Source organism: Anthonomus grandis, chromosome 15 (genome assembly GCF_022605725.1).
Source record: "Anthonomus grandis grandis chromosome 15, icAntGran1.3, whole genome shotgun sequence".
In the NCBI taxonomy this organism is placed as follows: Eukaryota; Metazoa; Arthropoda; class Insecta; order Coleoptera; family Curculionidae; genus Anthonomus; species Anthonomus grandis.
In genome coordinates this window covers 4,596,725-4,612,709 of record NC_065560.1, presented here as the reverse complement: position 1 = coordinate 4,612,709, position 15,985 = coordinate 4,596,725, and the positions used below count along the sequence as shown (strand labels likewise).

The 15,985-nt window shown below is 33.7% G+C and overlaps 1 protein-coding gene across 1 annotated transcript; it reads left to right on the top strand.

Moving 5' to 3' along the window:
• Positions 1–3,332: 3,332 nt before the first annotated feature.
• LOC126744965 (odorant receptor 49b-like) lies at positions 3,333–10,185 on the top strand. Its single transcript, XM_050452594.1, has 5 exons — positions 3,333–4,070; positions 4,122–4,221; positions 9,438–9,539; positions 9,596–9,751; positions 9,993–10,185. Exons 1-5 carry the CDS (start codon positions 3,358–3,360, stop codon positions 10,044–10,046), a joined length of 1,125 nt encoding a protein of 374 aa, XP_050308551.1. The 5' UTR covers positions 3,333–3,357; the 3' UTR covers positions 10,047–10,185.
• Positions 10,186–15,985: the final 5,800 nt, after the last annotated feature.

Genomic DNA, 15,985 nt, shown 5'->3' with positions numbered 1-15,985 from the left:
ATTATTATTACTATTGATATAATTAAATATGTTAACATTATCATTAAGAAGTAGTTTCATACTGGTTAAGTAAGGTATTATTTATTGTTCTTCATTATAGATTTTTTAAAGGAAGAGTAATGCGTTTTATTTAATAATATTTGATCACCAAAATGCGAACGAATATCACTAAAATCTTACGTAGTTAGTTGTTCTTTAGGTTAAGGTAGTCTAAGCTACATTAGTGTAAACGAAGCTTAAACGTGAGGTGCACATGACAGTGGCTAATACGTATGTGAAAATAAGTGACAATTGAAGTTGACAGACTGATTATGACGTGTAGAAAAGGTTAGGGCAAATTATCTACACTTTATAAATCAGAAGAAGCAACTGGAACATTTACCAAGCACTCCAGAAGTTTCTTTTACCTTATCAAATGCCTTGCATCCATCAGAGAAAATGGCATCCATTTAAAACCCCCACTGACACTAGCACTTGCAATAGACTTTGTGAAACTATTATAGTTTTCTTTGTTTTGGATTTTAGCCACTTATGCCGATTACGTCCTAAACCTCTCAAACTCTATTAAATATTTATGCTCTAAAATGTGCATTTCTAGATCTGTCAAAAGCCTTTGACATTATCCTTGAACCATCTGCTTCTGGATCTTGCAAAACAGTTTCAGGACCGCATACAGGCAACATGTTTATCCTATGCAGCCTTCTCATGGATATTCATCATCCTGGACTATTCCAAACTTAAACAAGGAATCATTAGATTTTTCTCTGAAGTCGCTATCTGCAATCTGTATAATTGCACATTTAACAAATATTATCAGTATATTATTTAATAAGTGTTACTTCAACAGAACTCGTCCAAATGCTCCATCGCCGTCCCAATAGACTACTTGAAACAATTTAAGCTCATCAACTAAATCTTACAACAAGATCTCATTACTTATTAGGTTTTGGGGTTTATAGACCTCTATGAAAGTTGTAGAATGATTAAAATTCTATCCAATAAATCTTATTTGATGAGTCTACCTTAAATAGACTAAAAGTAATCAAGTGCAGACTCCCAGGCACACGAACCTTGTCCCAACTGGACTCAACCAAATTTGAAATGCTTATATCTCATCAGTGGTTGATCGGCGCATTCCAAAGTTTTATGATAATTTTGGGTAGGCAATATCTTAATCTTCACCTTTGCTTATCCTGATGATTATCGACAAACGAGTACTAACAAAGATACATATGATTTTCGAGTAAGAGGTGTTAACTGGAAACGTCTGCAGTTACTGGTTCTTAAAACTCATTACTTATTAGGTTTCAGGGTTAATAGACCTCTATGAAAGTTGTAGAACAGATTAAATTCCTTCCAACAAACCTGACTTGATGAGTCTAGCTTAAGTAGATTAGAAGATATCAAGTGTTAACTCCCAGGCACACGAACCTTGACCCAACTGGACTCAACCAAATTTGAAACGCTGATAGCTCATCAGTGGTTCATAAATCTTAAAATTTTATGGTTGTTTTCGGTAGGCAATATCTTAGTCTTCACCTTTGCTTCTATTGATAATTATCAACAAACGAGTATTAACGAAGATACAGACAGATTTTCGAGTGAAAGGTGTTCACTGGAAACGTCTGCAGTTTCTGGTTCTTAAAACAGATTAATTATTTGGTTTTAGGGTTTATAGACCTTTATAAAAGTTGTAGAATGAATAAAATTCTTTCCAATAAACCTTATTTGATGAGTCTAGCTTAAGTAGATCAGAAGTAATCAAGTGTGAACTCCCAGGCACACGAACCTTGACCCAACTGGACTCAACCAAATTTAAAATGCTTATATCTCATCAGTGGTTGATACGTTCCAAAGTTTTATGATAATTTTGGGTAGGCAATATCTTAGTCTTCACCTTTGCTTCTCGTGATGATTAGCCACAAACGAGTACAAACGAAGATACAGACGATTTTCGAGTAGAAGGTGTTCACTGGAAACATCTGCAACTTCTGGTTCTCAAAACTCTTTGGAACTAGCATAATATCTAGAACTAAAACAACATGGTAAATATCATGTTTTCGTACATGATAAGTATAGGTGAAATAACAGAACTGAAGAAGGTCAAGGCTGATATAAAAGGAAACAACAATAAAGAAACAATTAACAGATGTAATACATAAATGATACATGGACAGTTTCTAAAAGAATCAGAGAAAGACACTTTTAATGAAGCAGATATTTGGATGTGGCTAAGAGTGAAAGTTTGATCAGTAGCTCTATGACAATCAGAGACTGTAGGAGGAAACATCCAATGACTGGAAGACGAAAAGTGGTTTTAGAGTTATTGCTTTAAATTCTTTAAGCAAGAAATCATTAGACTCTTATCTGAACCTAACATTCATAAAATATAATCAATTATTTCAATCAACCTCTTGTTTGTCCCCTCAACTTGTCCAAGTAGTCCTTTTTCTCTCAATGAACTACCTGAAACAATCCAAGCTTCTTCGACTACATTTCTCTATCTACCACCAGAGACTAATAGAAATCTTTTAAACTCAGTCAATCATGATATAAGTTAGTAACCAGCCCGGTAGAATTACTACAAGAAGCGATCTTCACATAAGAACGAAACGTTACTGAGGATTCGGCGCATTCACCAAAATGTCGGGATAATCATTGGATCCATGGATTTTTACCTGTGTCCGTTAAAGAACTTAATAAATAGTCCTTGGTGGAACTTTAAATTCAAGAGTCTTCCTCAAAGGGCAGAGTCACTCTTTCGTAAGAACATATTCATATATAGTCATAGGCAAGCAGTTTTTACCTAAGGGTGGAACATTAGGTCAACTAAAAAAATGATCATTTCTCTAGATTTCCTTGTACTTGAAAATTGTGTCACTAATGCACAGTAAAACAACTACAACCACAAGAAGCCATCTTTATATGAGAACGAAATTTCACTGAGGATTCGGTGCATCCACCAAAATGTCACGATAAACTACTACCACCTTGTATCTCGATCAAATCTAATTTCCCTATAAATATATTTTTTTAAATTTCCTGCTTAGTTTATATTTATCTTTGATTCCACAACGTCGGATTTCATATTTGCTTAAGCCCTTGTCAATAAATATTACAGTAGTTGGAAAAGTTATCTGACCCTTGGAAGTAACGATCCATATAATTAACCGCGTAATTTCCTCTTTAAAGTTTGAGTAAAAAATATTTTAAAAAATAACTTAATTATTCAGGGCACGGTTGGAAAAGTGACACCTGCCAATTAAATGTTTAATTATTTAAGAACTTTTAAGGTGTTGGGGTATTTAGATGTTAGCTACCATGGCGAACAGCTTAATTTCTATAACGCGTTACTTCATGATAGTGATTGGAATATGGAAGATGTCACAAGCAAAAGACACATCCATAACGAAGATCTACAAAGCATACTCACGGTTTGTTCAATTCCTGTTTAGTTTACTAACATTCTCGATCATTATGAGACTTTTTCAACTAGTGATTACCGGAGCAACACCCGCTAAAATTTTCGGATGTGTCACCATAACGTTGATTATTTGCACAATGAACTGCACGGTATTGGTTTTTATTAAAAATGGAATTCCAGAAATGTTTTCTAAAGTAATGAACGAAGAAGCCGAGATCTTAAAGTGCAGGGAACCTGACGTACGACAAACGTACTTGGGTCGAGTCAAGTACTACAATCGGACCACCACGTGTCAAATAATGTCGACTTTTTTTTCTGCATCCATGTTCGTGTCATCGAATCTCTATAAATTGATAATGGACGCGTTTCAGGAACATGAGACGTTTATGTACGAATTTTGGTTTCCTTTTGACGAAATAAAGTATAAATTCCTGGTGGTGTTTTTCAATCTTTTGATGGTATCTATGGGATTCTTTTTCAATATCGCTTCTAGAATAACCCCTCAGTCTCTGATTATATTTATCAGTGCTGAATTGCGCATATTGCAAATTCGAATTAGGAGGGCGTTCGACAACGAATGCACTGATGAAAAGGTTATTTTGGTGAAAGTTAAGCAGCTGGTAAGAAAACATCAAAGTATCATTAGGTAAGATGAACGTCTCCTTTGCCCTATTGGATAATTTAGTTTCTTTTTCAGGTTTGTTGAATTATTAAACGACGCAATAAAAAATATGATATTCTTAGAGTTTTTGATTAATTCTGTAAATGTTGCGGCAGCTTTATTGCAAGTTGTAACGGTAAGTGCGTGGACTCGACAGGTATCGTGACATTTTGGTGAATGCGCCAATCCTCAGTATTGTTTCTTTATTATGAGGAGGTGGTTGCAGATATTTTACTGAAGGCCATTGACTTAATAATTTGTAATTCTATTGAAATCTAGAGATGTGATCAGTTTTTCGATCATAACTTTGATCTGATCCTCTTTATTTGGTATATGCTAAATAATTTTTAAATTGACTTTATAAAAAAAAATCGAGCATATAACGCTATTGCTTCTACCTATTATTCGAATTTAATTTAAATTTAATATTTGGAGCCTATATATAGGATACCATATATGCTTCTTTTTGAGTTTTAGACATAATTAGTGTTAAGAAAATACGACATCTAAACCGTTTAGCAATTGTTGCCTTTTGATTTAAATTTAATTTTTATAGTTCATTTGGTATATGCTAAATAAGGTAGTAAAACCGGCTGAGTCGTAATTTACCATCGGCTATTAATGGAAATTTGTCCTTCAAATAAAGAACCAATTACAGACAATTAACAAAGAATCGAAAACTGGAATGACAACTGGATGAAAGGAGCACAAAACCAGAATGATTTGAAAAAATTAACGGAGGCCTATATAATAGACGAAATTATTCCTGCGAAGGAGTGACTGTACCCTTTGGGGAAGAGCCTGAGTCTCTAAAGTGACACTCTGGATTCTCCCATTCTCCTAAAGTCAGAAAGACCTACTGGCCCTTCAACTAACACAACTGAAACAGAGATCGATGCCGAGACGACCATTCTTGTCAGTCTTAAAGGTTTTGGACGTTGTCTTGACTGTAGAGTTGCAAACAGCATAAACACTCAGGTATAAACACTCCAGCAATTTCTCTAATCTGGTTTTACCTGAAGAACACAAAACCCATTGAACTTGTTTAAAATACCGATCAATCCTTAAAAATGGTTAAGAGCGTGTTCACTTCAGATTCATTTAAGTTAAACTGATCATTTGATTTTTCCTTCGCATATTCCCAAGGTGAGAGTAAATGTGTAAAAATTATTAGGAATTACCACTGAAAGAGGTCTAAAATGGAAATGCCATATTGATGAACTGGGTAATCGACTAACGTATTTGTAAGGATCCTTTCTTGAAAATCCATCGACTTAACAATATCGTGACATTTTGGTGAATGAGCCGAATCCTCAGTTACATTATATTTTCAGAGATTATTGACTTTTTAATTAGACTGGATATCAGAATGAGTATTGGAAATTACACAGTAAAGTTGGTATGATTTTTATAAATAAGACGAGATCTTTCTAAGACTGTTTGTTAACTGTTAACATTTTTGTATCACAAAAAGTAATTGCACGAAGTAACCACTTGCATTGCTCAAAAAAGCGATGACATAACGAAGCCGGGAGAAATGAGAGTATTTTCCTGTCTAAAGCGCCCCTCACATGATCAGTATTACTGACAATATTTCAAAATACCTCAGTATTACTGACACTATTTTGAAATACTGTCAGTAATACTGATCGTGTGAGGGCAAATACTGATAGACTGTCAGTCGTGAATGAATGACTGATGTGATTTTCGGGATCCTGAAAAATTGATGAAAATATTGATCGTGTGAGGGCGAGACTGTCAATCATTCCACAGTCGTCAGTCTGAATTGCATCGTGCACCGTGCAGAGACAGAGGTAGAGATAAGCTGAGTACCGTGCACAATGGAAGAAACTCAGGAAACGACCGCTCTGAGCTCGATAGCGAAAAGAACGTACGTGCAGTACAAACCGAATGCGATCATTGACGATGTAAAAAAACAAATCAATAAGCTAAGAAGCAATTTTAGGCGAGAGTTAAAAAAAAATTAAGGATTCTAAACGGACTGGTGCAACAGACGATGTGTATGAACCAAGTGCGTGGACGTTTCATGCACTTCAATTTTTATCTGACGTGGAAATACTAGATAAAGGAAATACCAGCCTCAGATATTGACAATTTCACTTATAGTCGTGTGAAAAATTACAGCAGAATATTTTAAATCCTCGAATGATCTCCAGTTGCCAGAAAACGCAAAGTTACTGCTAATCTTTCATTTGCTGATATAGGATCCCCCATGTTTGTTCGTTGTTTCATAATATGAGGCTTAACAAAGTCCAAAAGTTCGTTGTAGACTATACTTGTCATTCGGAAATAATTTTTGTAATCCTCGGAGTCTGTGTCTTTAATTAAATTTAAAAAATTCAGATGGTATATTTTTCACGTTGACCAATCCATTGCTTAATCCAGCGTCTCTTTTGCTTATTACGTTTAGCACTTGTTAAATGTAAAATTATAATAGCATTCAAGCTTTCTTTTTATAATTCATAGCAAAATAACTAACAGATAAGTGACGCGAACGAACACGCTTTAACTGCTTCAAGCAGCAGAGGATTGGAGCAAATCAGCAGACTGGTGACTGATAGAAAATACTGATCGTGTGAGGGGCGCTTTAAGTTCGAGTGTTTCACCTATCAGTCTTAAGTGATCAAACTTTAGGTTGCCATCAATGATGATCTCAAGAAACCTTTTTGCAATGTATTGTACAACTACTTGTGAACCCACAAGGGTAACATCTTCTAGTGTTCCCTTAAAATACTTAATTTTAGTCTTTTGGTCATTGAGAGAAAGTACGTTTGAGTCGAACCATTATTTAATCTGCAAAAGGTCTGTAGTTCAAATTGTGAAAAGAACAATATCAGAGAAACGTGGTGTCATTCGAAATAAGGTAGTTTTTCCCATACGCCCAGGTTTTGCCAGGTCATTGATGTAAATAGAGCTAAAGACAGAACCTTGATGAACACCCCATAACATATCCAAGTATATTCGCTGTCGACAATTCTTAAGATAAGAGGAGAACCATGAGTCCTCTTATGCGATAATGCTAAACTTTCTGAAGCAATATCTCATGGCTAACGTAGTCAAAAGCTTTCGAGAAGTAACACAAAACAACCAGAAAATTGCAAATGTGCATCACTTCTGTTTGGATTTTCCTAGAGGCCAAACTGACGATGCCGCTTGAAGTTAAAAGAGATATTAAGCAGCATAGTAATCGGTCTAAAATTTGAAGGATTATCAAAACTTATAATGTTAACAGAGTTTAGATTCCTGGCAAACTGACTCTTTCTCCACCTATATTGGCTACTAACATAGACTGATCGGCTGTTGAACTCTTTGAAAATTCATCTTTGTAATCTCAATTGATGACTCTTGTAATCTTAATCAGTTTTGTTGAGATTACAAGAGTCAATTAAATAATTTACATAGAGAGTTTATGTTCTTATAATCAAGATTAGCGCAATTTAATTATTATTATTATTATTGACCTCCCTGAGTCACCCTGCTAAGTCCCGGTTAAGTATTGCTTGACTTTTAATTAATGGAAAACTAGTTTTAATAATATAGTAATAACATCTATCTAGAATGACACATCTACTACTATTTGTTCTTTTTTTAAGTATGGATAAATAACTATATGGGTTCTCTTATGATTAATATAATATCTTTATGTATTGGCTTCATTCTCATCTTCATAATTCTTTCAGAAAATTTTATTTTACTTAAAAGACTCAATTACCTTTATGAATGATTCACTCCTAGTGACATTTTGGTGGAGCTTGGCACATCCACCAAAATGTCACTAGGAGTTCGGTGCCTCCACCATAATGTCAGGAGGACTCTCAATTCTGGCTCCTTAGTTACTCACGCCAAGGAAAACCACATGGTTTATTTCATACATGTATTCATCTCATCTAAGTGCATAATAGACCGAGGGTAGTACATGGCGTAGTGTTTTATTACGTTAAAATTGCCTCTTTTAGTTTATGTGATCAAACTTTTTGCAGTGTATTGTACAACTTGTGAACCCACATCTTTTAGTGTTCCCTCAAAGCACAAAATTTTAGTTTTCTGGTTATTAAGAGAAAGTAAGTTTGAGTCGAACCATTGTTTAATCTGCAAAAGGTCTGTACTTCAAATTGTAAAAAGGACAATGTCAGAGAATCGTGGTGTCATTGCGAAATAAGGTAGTTTTTGCCCGTACGCCCAGGTTTCGCCAGGTCATTAATGTAAATGAGGAATACTATAGAGCTAAAGACAGAACCTTGATGATCACCCCATAAATATCCGAGTATATTCGCTGTCGACAATTTTTAAGAGAACTCCTCTTATGCAATAATGCTGAACCTTTTGAAGCAATATCTCATGGCTAACGTAGTCAAAAGCTTTCGAGAAGTAACATAAAACAGCCTATTTGTCTAGAAAAACAGCTCACTGAGAAAATTGTAAATGTGCATCACTTTTGTTTGAATTTTCCTGGAGGCCAAACTGACGATGTCGCTTGAAGTTAAAAGACATATTAAGCAGCATAGTAATAAGCTGCGTAGTAATCGGTCTAAAATTTGAAGGATTATCAAGACGTCCAGCCTCATAATATTAACAGAGTTTAGATTCCTGGAACACTGACTGATCTGCTGTTAAACTCTTTGAAAAGTCATTTTTGTAATCTCAATTGATGACTCTTGTAATCTCAATCAGTTTTGTTGAGATTACAAGAGTCAATTAAATAATTTACATAGAGAGTTTATGTTCTTATAATCAAGATTAGCGCAATTTAATTATTATTATTATTGACCTCTCTGAGTCAGCCTGCTAAGTCCCGGTTAAGTATTTGTCGCCTTTTAATTAATGGAAAACAAGTTTCAATAATATTTAGGTTTTCCAGCAACAGAGTTCTGAGATCCCACGGAAATTTAAAAAGTAAATTTCCTTCGTAATAACAACTGTCTAGAATGACATATCTACTACTATTTGTTCTTTTTTTAAGTATGGATAAATAACTATATGGGTTCTCTTATGATTAATGTAATATCTTTATGTATTGGCTTCATTCTCATCTTCATAATTCTTTCAAAAAATTTTATTTTACTTAAAGGGCTCAATTACCTTTACGAATGATTCACTCCTATTGACATTTTGGTGGAGCTTGGCACACCCACCAAAATGTCAGTAAGAGTTAAGTGCCTCCACCATAATGTCAGGAGGACTCTTAGTTCTGGCTCTTTAGTTACTCATGCCAAGGAAAACCACATGGTTTATTTCATACATGTATTCATCCCATCTAAGTGCTTAATAGACCGAGGGTTTTACTACGTTAAAATTACCTCTTTGAGTTTATGATTTAAGTATTATTTCCAGGTAAGAACCAACTCAGAAATGGCGTTTTCGTTCTTTCACTTAAGCCTTTTGGTAGTGCAGATATTCATATTATCATGGAGTGCGAACGATATTAATATACAAGTAACCTAATAAATTTATTAAAATTTATCCTGGATTTCTATATAAGACTTTTGCAGAGCTTGGATATTGCTAATGCAGTGTACGAGAGTAATTGGATCGACCAAAGTGAAGAAGTTAAGAAGATAATGTATATTATGCTAATGCGTGCACAGAAACCTTTAATATTAACCATAGGTTCATTTAGGGTGATGAATGTTGAGTCTGCTCTTATTGTAAGTTGTGTATACCTTTTTTTTGATGTAAGAGACTGTTACTTTGAAATTAAACAAAAAATTATTTTCAAAACGTAGCAAGTATCTAATCTAATCCTAAATGAAGATCCAGATCTTCAAATATGAGACACTTTGTATATATAAACTTAGTTTGATCTTTGAAGCACATTAAAATTGTCTTTCATATTTTCGTACAAAGCCTGTTAATCACATAATAGCTTAACATGTATATTCTTTGCAGACTATGAAAGGTGCCTATACTTATGCCTCGGTAATGATACAAAAATATACCTAGACAGACCTACAACTGCAGCTCATAGTTTGTTTAGTAGTATTAATGTAACATTAGTATGTAGTGGGAGAATATACAGCATTTAAAGATTGGTTAATAGTTTATTGTTATTAAAATAAAAATATACAAAAGATTACACCAACCGTATTTTAACCGAGATTTTGCCTGTTCTCGCACCTCATTTTTTCGTGAATAATTTTTTAACTAAAAATGTGAATGTTTGACTTCCAGTGAAGTTTTCTATTATTGTTATCACTTTTATCGATTGACGATTAAATATTAATTAAATAGTGAAATTCTTTAAGGCAATTGAGAACCAATGCAAAAAGTCAATTTTTATGGAAAGCCTTAAAAGCAACTACATCGAGAAATTAAAAAAAAACTTTACATAGATTCAATTGCCTGGAATAACTTTGTTATGACACCAACTTCAACACTTGTGTATTTAATGTTATCTACATAAAAAAAACATTAATGTAGGTCTAGATGAGGTAGACTGTAGAGTCAGATGTCATATGGTTAAATTATTCCAGGCAGTTGAGAACCAACTTATTTTCCTTTCAACTGTTTCAAAAAAACTTAATGTTTACAGAATACTTGAAAAATAAATAAATAAATGGTTATATGGATTTAATTTCCTGAAAAAAAATAAGTAATTACTGCTAAAAAGTGATAAAAACACCCTCTACAAATTGGTATGTTTGCCTTAAAGGGTTTAAAAATTACTACAGTAACTTACAAAGGGATGAATAGTAAGTATATCACCTCACCCATGAGTGTTCTAAAACATCCTATAGATTAATGCATGTATAAAACAGATAAATTTCTTAATCCCTTATTATCAAAAACACTATTTTTTTTTAACAGGTTCAAGACAATTTAAACAAATTTTTAAATGTGATATCGACCTCGTGTTAACTTTTTTCATTATTTTGCAATATACATAATATGATATATTATTGAAACGAGAGTGAAAGGATGCATTGTGATTACCGTTTTATTTGTATGTTGCAGCAGAATTTTGACCCAGTGTTATCCGAATGTTTTTTTATTTATTGCAGAAAATATTATTAATAAACGTTTGTTTCGGTTCAATTATTTTTTAATTGATATTTTGCTTTAAGTGATAAAATGGTAAAAAATAGAACGCCGGTTCGCATGCACGTACTTTGATTTCTATGACAAAAGACCCCGGTGAAACAATGAAATTTATTTGCGGCAGTTCAGTGCAAACTTTTAGGTGCACATCTAAAATAACAATAAAGGACAATATATATATATTTTTTTAATGATACTGGAAATTCAATTTTACGTAAATAAGTCCGTTATCTTCATTAAGAGCTACGCAGTACGCACAGCTCGTTTAAACGTAATGAATTGCGCTGCAATATTTAGGCAATAAAAATGTTTTACTTTTGAGATTTTTATAACAATTTTCCATCCAAAGGCAACCTCTATAAATAGATAACCTCAATATTGGATTTTTATTCCACTCATAAACAATTTTTTATTCTGAAATCCCTTCCTGCTGGAAAAAACATATTTTAGGGCTTCATATGTCTGCTAAAGAATAAAATTGACTGGATTAAGTGCGATATTCAAGTATGCCAGGAAAACACAATTTCCAGTGGCCAGAAATTGTCGGAGATACATATTATTATGAAAATGTAAATACGTTAATTATTCTCCTAGTTTTTGTACTATTTTATTAGTATTCTGTTGTTAAAGTTTATTCGTAGGGTTCTACTTACGTTTGGTTTATTATTTTGATCTATAGTGTAGTTCATCTTGTTTGAGAGCCCTATTTTGGCCCTAATTTAGGTTATATTATTATAAATCCCTGTAGTTTTAATTTTCTAGAATTTGTATACTTGCTTGCTTTGACTGTCAGTATTCTCCCAAAATTATTGGTCTCTTTCGGCAAAAACAATGAAGATAATTCTAAACATTTCGAAACTGTTCCATCGGGTTTTAACCCTGGAATGCTACACTTATTTCCGACTCTGCATCTGCTACACAGGGGTACAACCGTACCCCAAATAAAACACGTCGTATTTTAGAAAAACGAAAAATTTATTCACCTATAGAAAAATAATAACTTAAACCGAGTCTCTAAGAACAGTTTTAACGCACATCCATAATAAAATATTCATGCGGCACACACTGAGCATATTTTTTTTTGATGTTGCAAACACACGAACTTTTTGCATACTCTCGATTTTCGATCCTCTCTTCTGGGACAAAGCACACACCTACTCACTGTTGTTGTAAGCCTAGTAGGTACTTCTTCTGAAGTGGTTATCTTGAGGACCCTACATATAGTTTCACGGAGTTCGCGCCTCAAAGTTGGAGCTTCCAAACGACTCATCATGTGCGGTCTGATGAGGTCAAGGGCAAGCTTCTTGAGGTATTCTCTCCTGTGCTTTACAATTTCTTTATTCACTTCACCAGAGCCACGCAAAAGAATCATTGAATTATATCCCAGAATATCCAACAAATTATAGAACAGACATAACGGCCAGCGACGTGTTTTTCTACCAGTAGAATAAGTGTGGCACAACTGGTCTAAAGTACCCACTCCTCCTTTTGTAGAATTATAAAATTGAATAATTTCTGGTCACTTGGTCGTAAATGGCTCATCACCTTTTTCGTGCATTGTCGAAAGCATAATTACTGCTTTTTTAGCACTCTTGGGTGGACCGTATGATAACAGTGTCAGATGTCCACTGTAGCAAAACATGGCAGAATTTTGATTCCTTTCTTTGAGTTCCAAAAACGACTCAGGAATTTCTTTTTTATTTCTTCTCACAGTACCAACAATGGTAATTTTCCTCTCCAAAAGATGTTTCGCGGACTCAATAGAAGTAAACCAGTTATCCATGGTCAAGTTCCTATTTGTTCCTTGGACAGAACTGGTTAGCTTATTACAGTAATACTGAGCTACAGGAACATCAGTTGGTGTGGAACCTTTTCCTATATAAATTTCAGCATCAAGTGCAAAAGCTGTTTTGGCATCACAGGACAACACAATTTTCAAATCAAATCAAATCAAAAATGGTTTATTTGTCAAAATGTACAGTTTTATAGGTCAATAAAAATTACAAAGAGAAAAAAAAATTAAATTACATTGACAAATAGGACTATTCTCTCGATTATAAAACCGTTTTCCCTAGTTAGCACAAGCAAAGAAGGGATGAAAAAGCCCTTTACAATTTACAGAAACAATTTTACAAAAATAAAAATAACGTTTTTATATAGGAATGCAAAGTAAGATATAGAATTAATTAACCTAAGATTTTAAGACAGGCAGCGGCAGTGCGACAACGGACGAGCGCAAGGAGAGAGGACAGACGAGGCGAAAAAAGACCCCGAGAAATTTTAATTCCGTATTTATTGGGCTTTGAAGGGATGTACATTTTAAAAGGACATCGCCCTCTAAAACCAACCAATTGTTCATCAATTGTAATATATTCTGAAGGAGTATATAGGTTTTTCATTTTAACGATTGACCTCTCAAATACCTCTCGAAAAGCTGCAAGCTTATCAGTTTCTTTTCTTTCAGCTCTGGACTGCTTATCATCAAAGCGAAGACAGTTTATCAAAAACCTGAAACGTGCCGCGGGTATGGTAGCACGGAATATTGGAATTCCTGTGTCTTTATCAAATAGTTCCTTGGTCAAAACTCCGGCCATTTTCATAACACCGTAATAAAATAGACCGAAAAGTGCTTGGAGTTCAATGCTGTTTGTATCCTTAGTCCAAGAGGGTCTCTTACCTACTGGCGTAATAACAGGTGCATCAGTATCTTGGTCATCGTTCTTATTTGAATATTTCAATCGTTGAACTTGGATCTCGTTATTAGTATATTAAGTAATTTTATAGAGATTTTCTTGAGTGAAACATAATTTCCAAGCTTCAGTTCCCGATGTTATATGTTTTGCTTCGTTTTTGTTTCCAGGTAAATGCAAAACCAGATTTCATTTTGGTGTACGATGAATTGCGCCTTTCTTACCTGACCACATAAACCCATTTTTACCCCTTAATTTGGTAGGCACTGGTAAAATTTCCACCATATCTCTGTTGATCGCCTGTATTTCTGCCAATGGTATATTGTCATCTTCCGAATCTGTATCAGATGGAAAGGTATCTTGAGTCTGTTCTGGTGCAATAAAAGAATTAAGATTGATTTGATTGCCGCGTATTTTATCCTTTTCTGGCTCCTCTCTAAAATCAGGTATAACGGCATCTTCCTCCTCGCTATCATCCGAAAAACTGTCTGAATCAGATTCATAGAGAATGCGATGAATTTCTCCGACATCTTCAGGCTTTGTTAGGTCGAAGAACTTTTTCTGCCCAGCCATTATTTGTGCAGCCTAACAAAGAAAATCAATAATAACTTAAAAATCAAAGAAAAATATAATAACTTAAAAAAAAACTAAAATATTTTCAAAGTATTATAGAGATATTTTTCAAAAAAAAGATACTTACTCATATAATAATAATCCAAAATCTACTGAGAAGCGAAATAATCACAGAGTTAGCGGAGTAAAAACGCCGGTGAAATGTTTCAAAAATTTTTTTGAGCGTAGAACCAAATGTGACCTATGTAGCATTATCCAGAATTTATTGGTCATCTAAAATGTCAATTCACGATATCCTCAGTTGGGGCTGACTCATTTTATAACAAAAAATTCGTAAAAAATGACGGATTTATAAAAACTTAATTTTTAACATATAACTTGCGATATCTTTACAGGTGTTCCAAGTATTGAAATACTATTTTTTTTATTGAAAAGAATACACTTTTACCGTTTCAATAGTGTATTTAAAGTTTTTAAGATCAGCTCTATTTTTTGTGAAAATAACTAAGAAATGTGGTTATTATCTTTCCGGCATTGCTTTTTTCAGTAATCGAAAAACTTTTTTGTTTTAAGGAATTTTTATATACTTTCAGCGAATGAAATGTAGCCAGGTATCCAAAAAAGTTTTCAGAAAAAAAATTACCAAGTTATGCTCTATACTTTTTGAGATATTTAAATTTTAAATTTCAAATAAGGAGCGGCCGACCGAGTGGAGCGCGACTGCATCTCGGGACGAGCAACAATAATACGACAAGGCGATGCGATGTTTTACTAGAAATAAAATAAAAACGTTCTCCTTGTGGAACGTATTTTTAATTTTAATAGTCTTAGTGGAAGAACATAAATTATTATTATTAACTAATTACTACATAAGAAATATAATATAAGTGTAGAATATGTTTCTTTCAAAAGTGCCTAAAAACAATAAAATATTATTACTTTTTGGTTTACCTTGCATTTAATATAAGTCAGATTCCGAATCTGTATCTTCACTTATAATTATTGTGTTCGAGCAAGATTTACATTTGCACTCAGCACAGCATTTTAATCCCTGAGTAACACAAATACAGCTGCTGTTATTGCAGTTTTTATCTGAGCAACGAATAGACAAAAGCTTTCTTAAATTATCTGGCACAGGATCTTCGATTGATAAAACAGGTGTCCAAAAATTGTCCTCTAATATCCAGCCGTACTTACTGGGATCTTCCAAATTTTGTTCCGCTTGATGGCTAGAGTACCAAATTTTTAATTGATATATACACCTAAAATATAACTTTTAAAATATTTATGTGCAAATATGAAAGTAACACAATATCAACTCAAGAACGTCACTGTAAGTACAACTGAGACCAATATCTGATAAAGTCTTCAAAAGATGTTTACTACCAACTAAGTGATATACAAATAGTCCCAATCCAAATTGAAACTAATTCTTCTTATATTTTTTTGAAATCAGAGCCATAATAATGCTGCAAGGTATAACTGCTTCTGCCACTTCATTACCGACATTGTTAAAAGCATCGTCATCTATTAGCCGAGACACAAAAGTAAGTAGTAATTTGGGTACTTGTTTTTCAAATT

Bases quoted from the DNA above. Each gene is read 5' to 3' on its own strand.
- LOC126744965 (XM_050452594.1), top strand. From the start codon at position 3,358: ATGATAGTGATTGGAATATGGAAGATGTCACAAGCAAAAGACACATCC. The intron at 9,540-9,595 runs GTAACCTAATAA...AGACTTTTGCAG, and splicing joins CGAACGATATTAATATACAA to AGCTTGGATATTGCTAATGC. The intron at 9,752-9,992 runs GTAAGTTGTGTA...TATTCTTTGCAG, and splicing joins ATGTTGAGTCTGCTCTTATT to ACTATGAAAGGTGCCTATAC.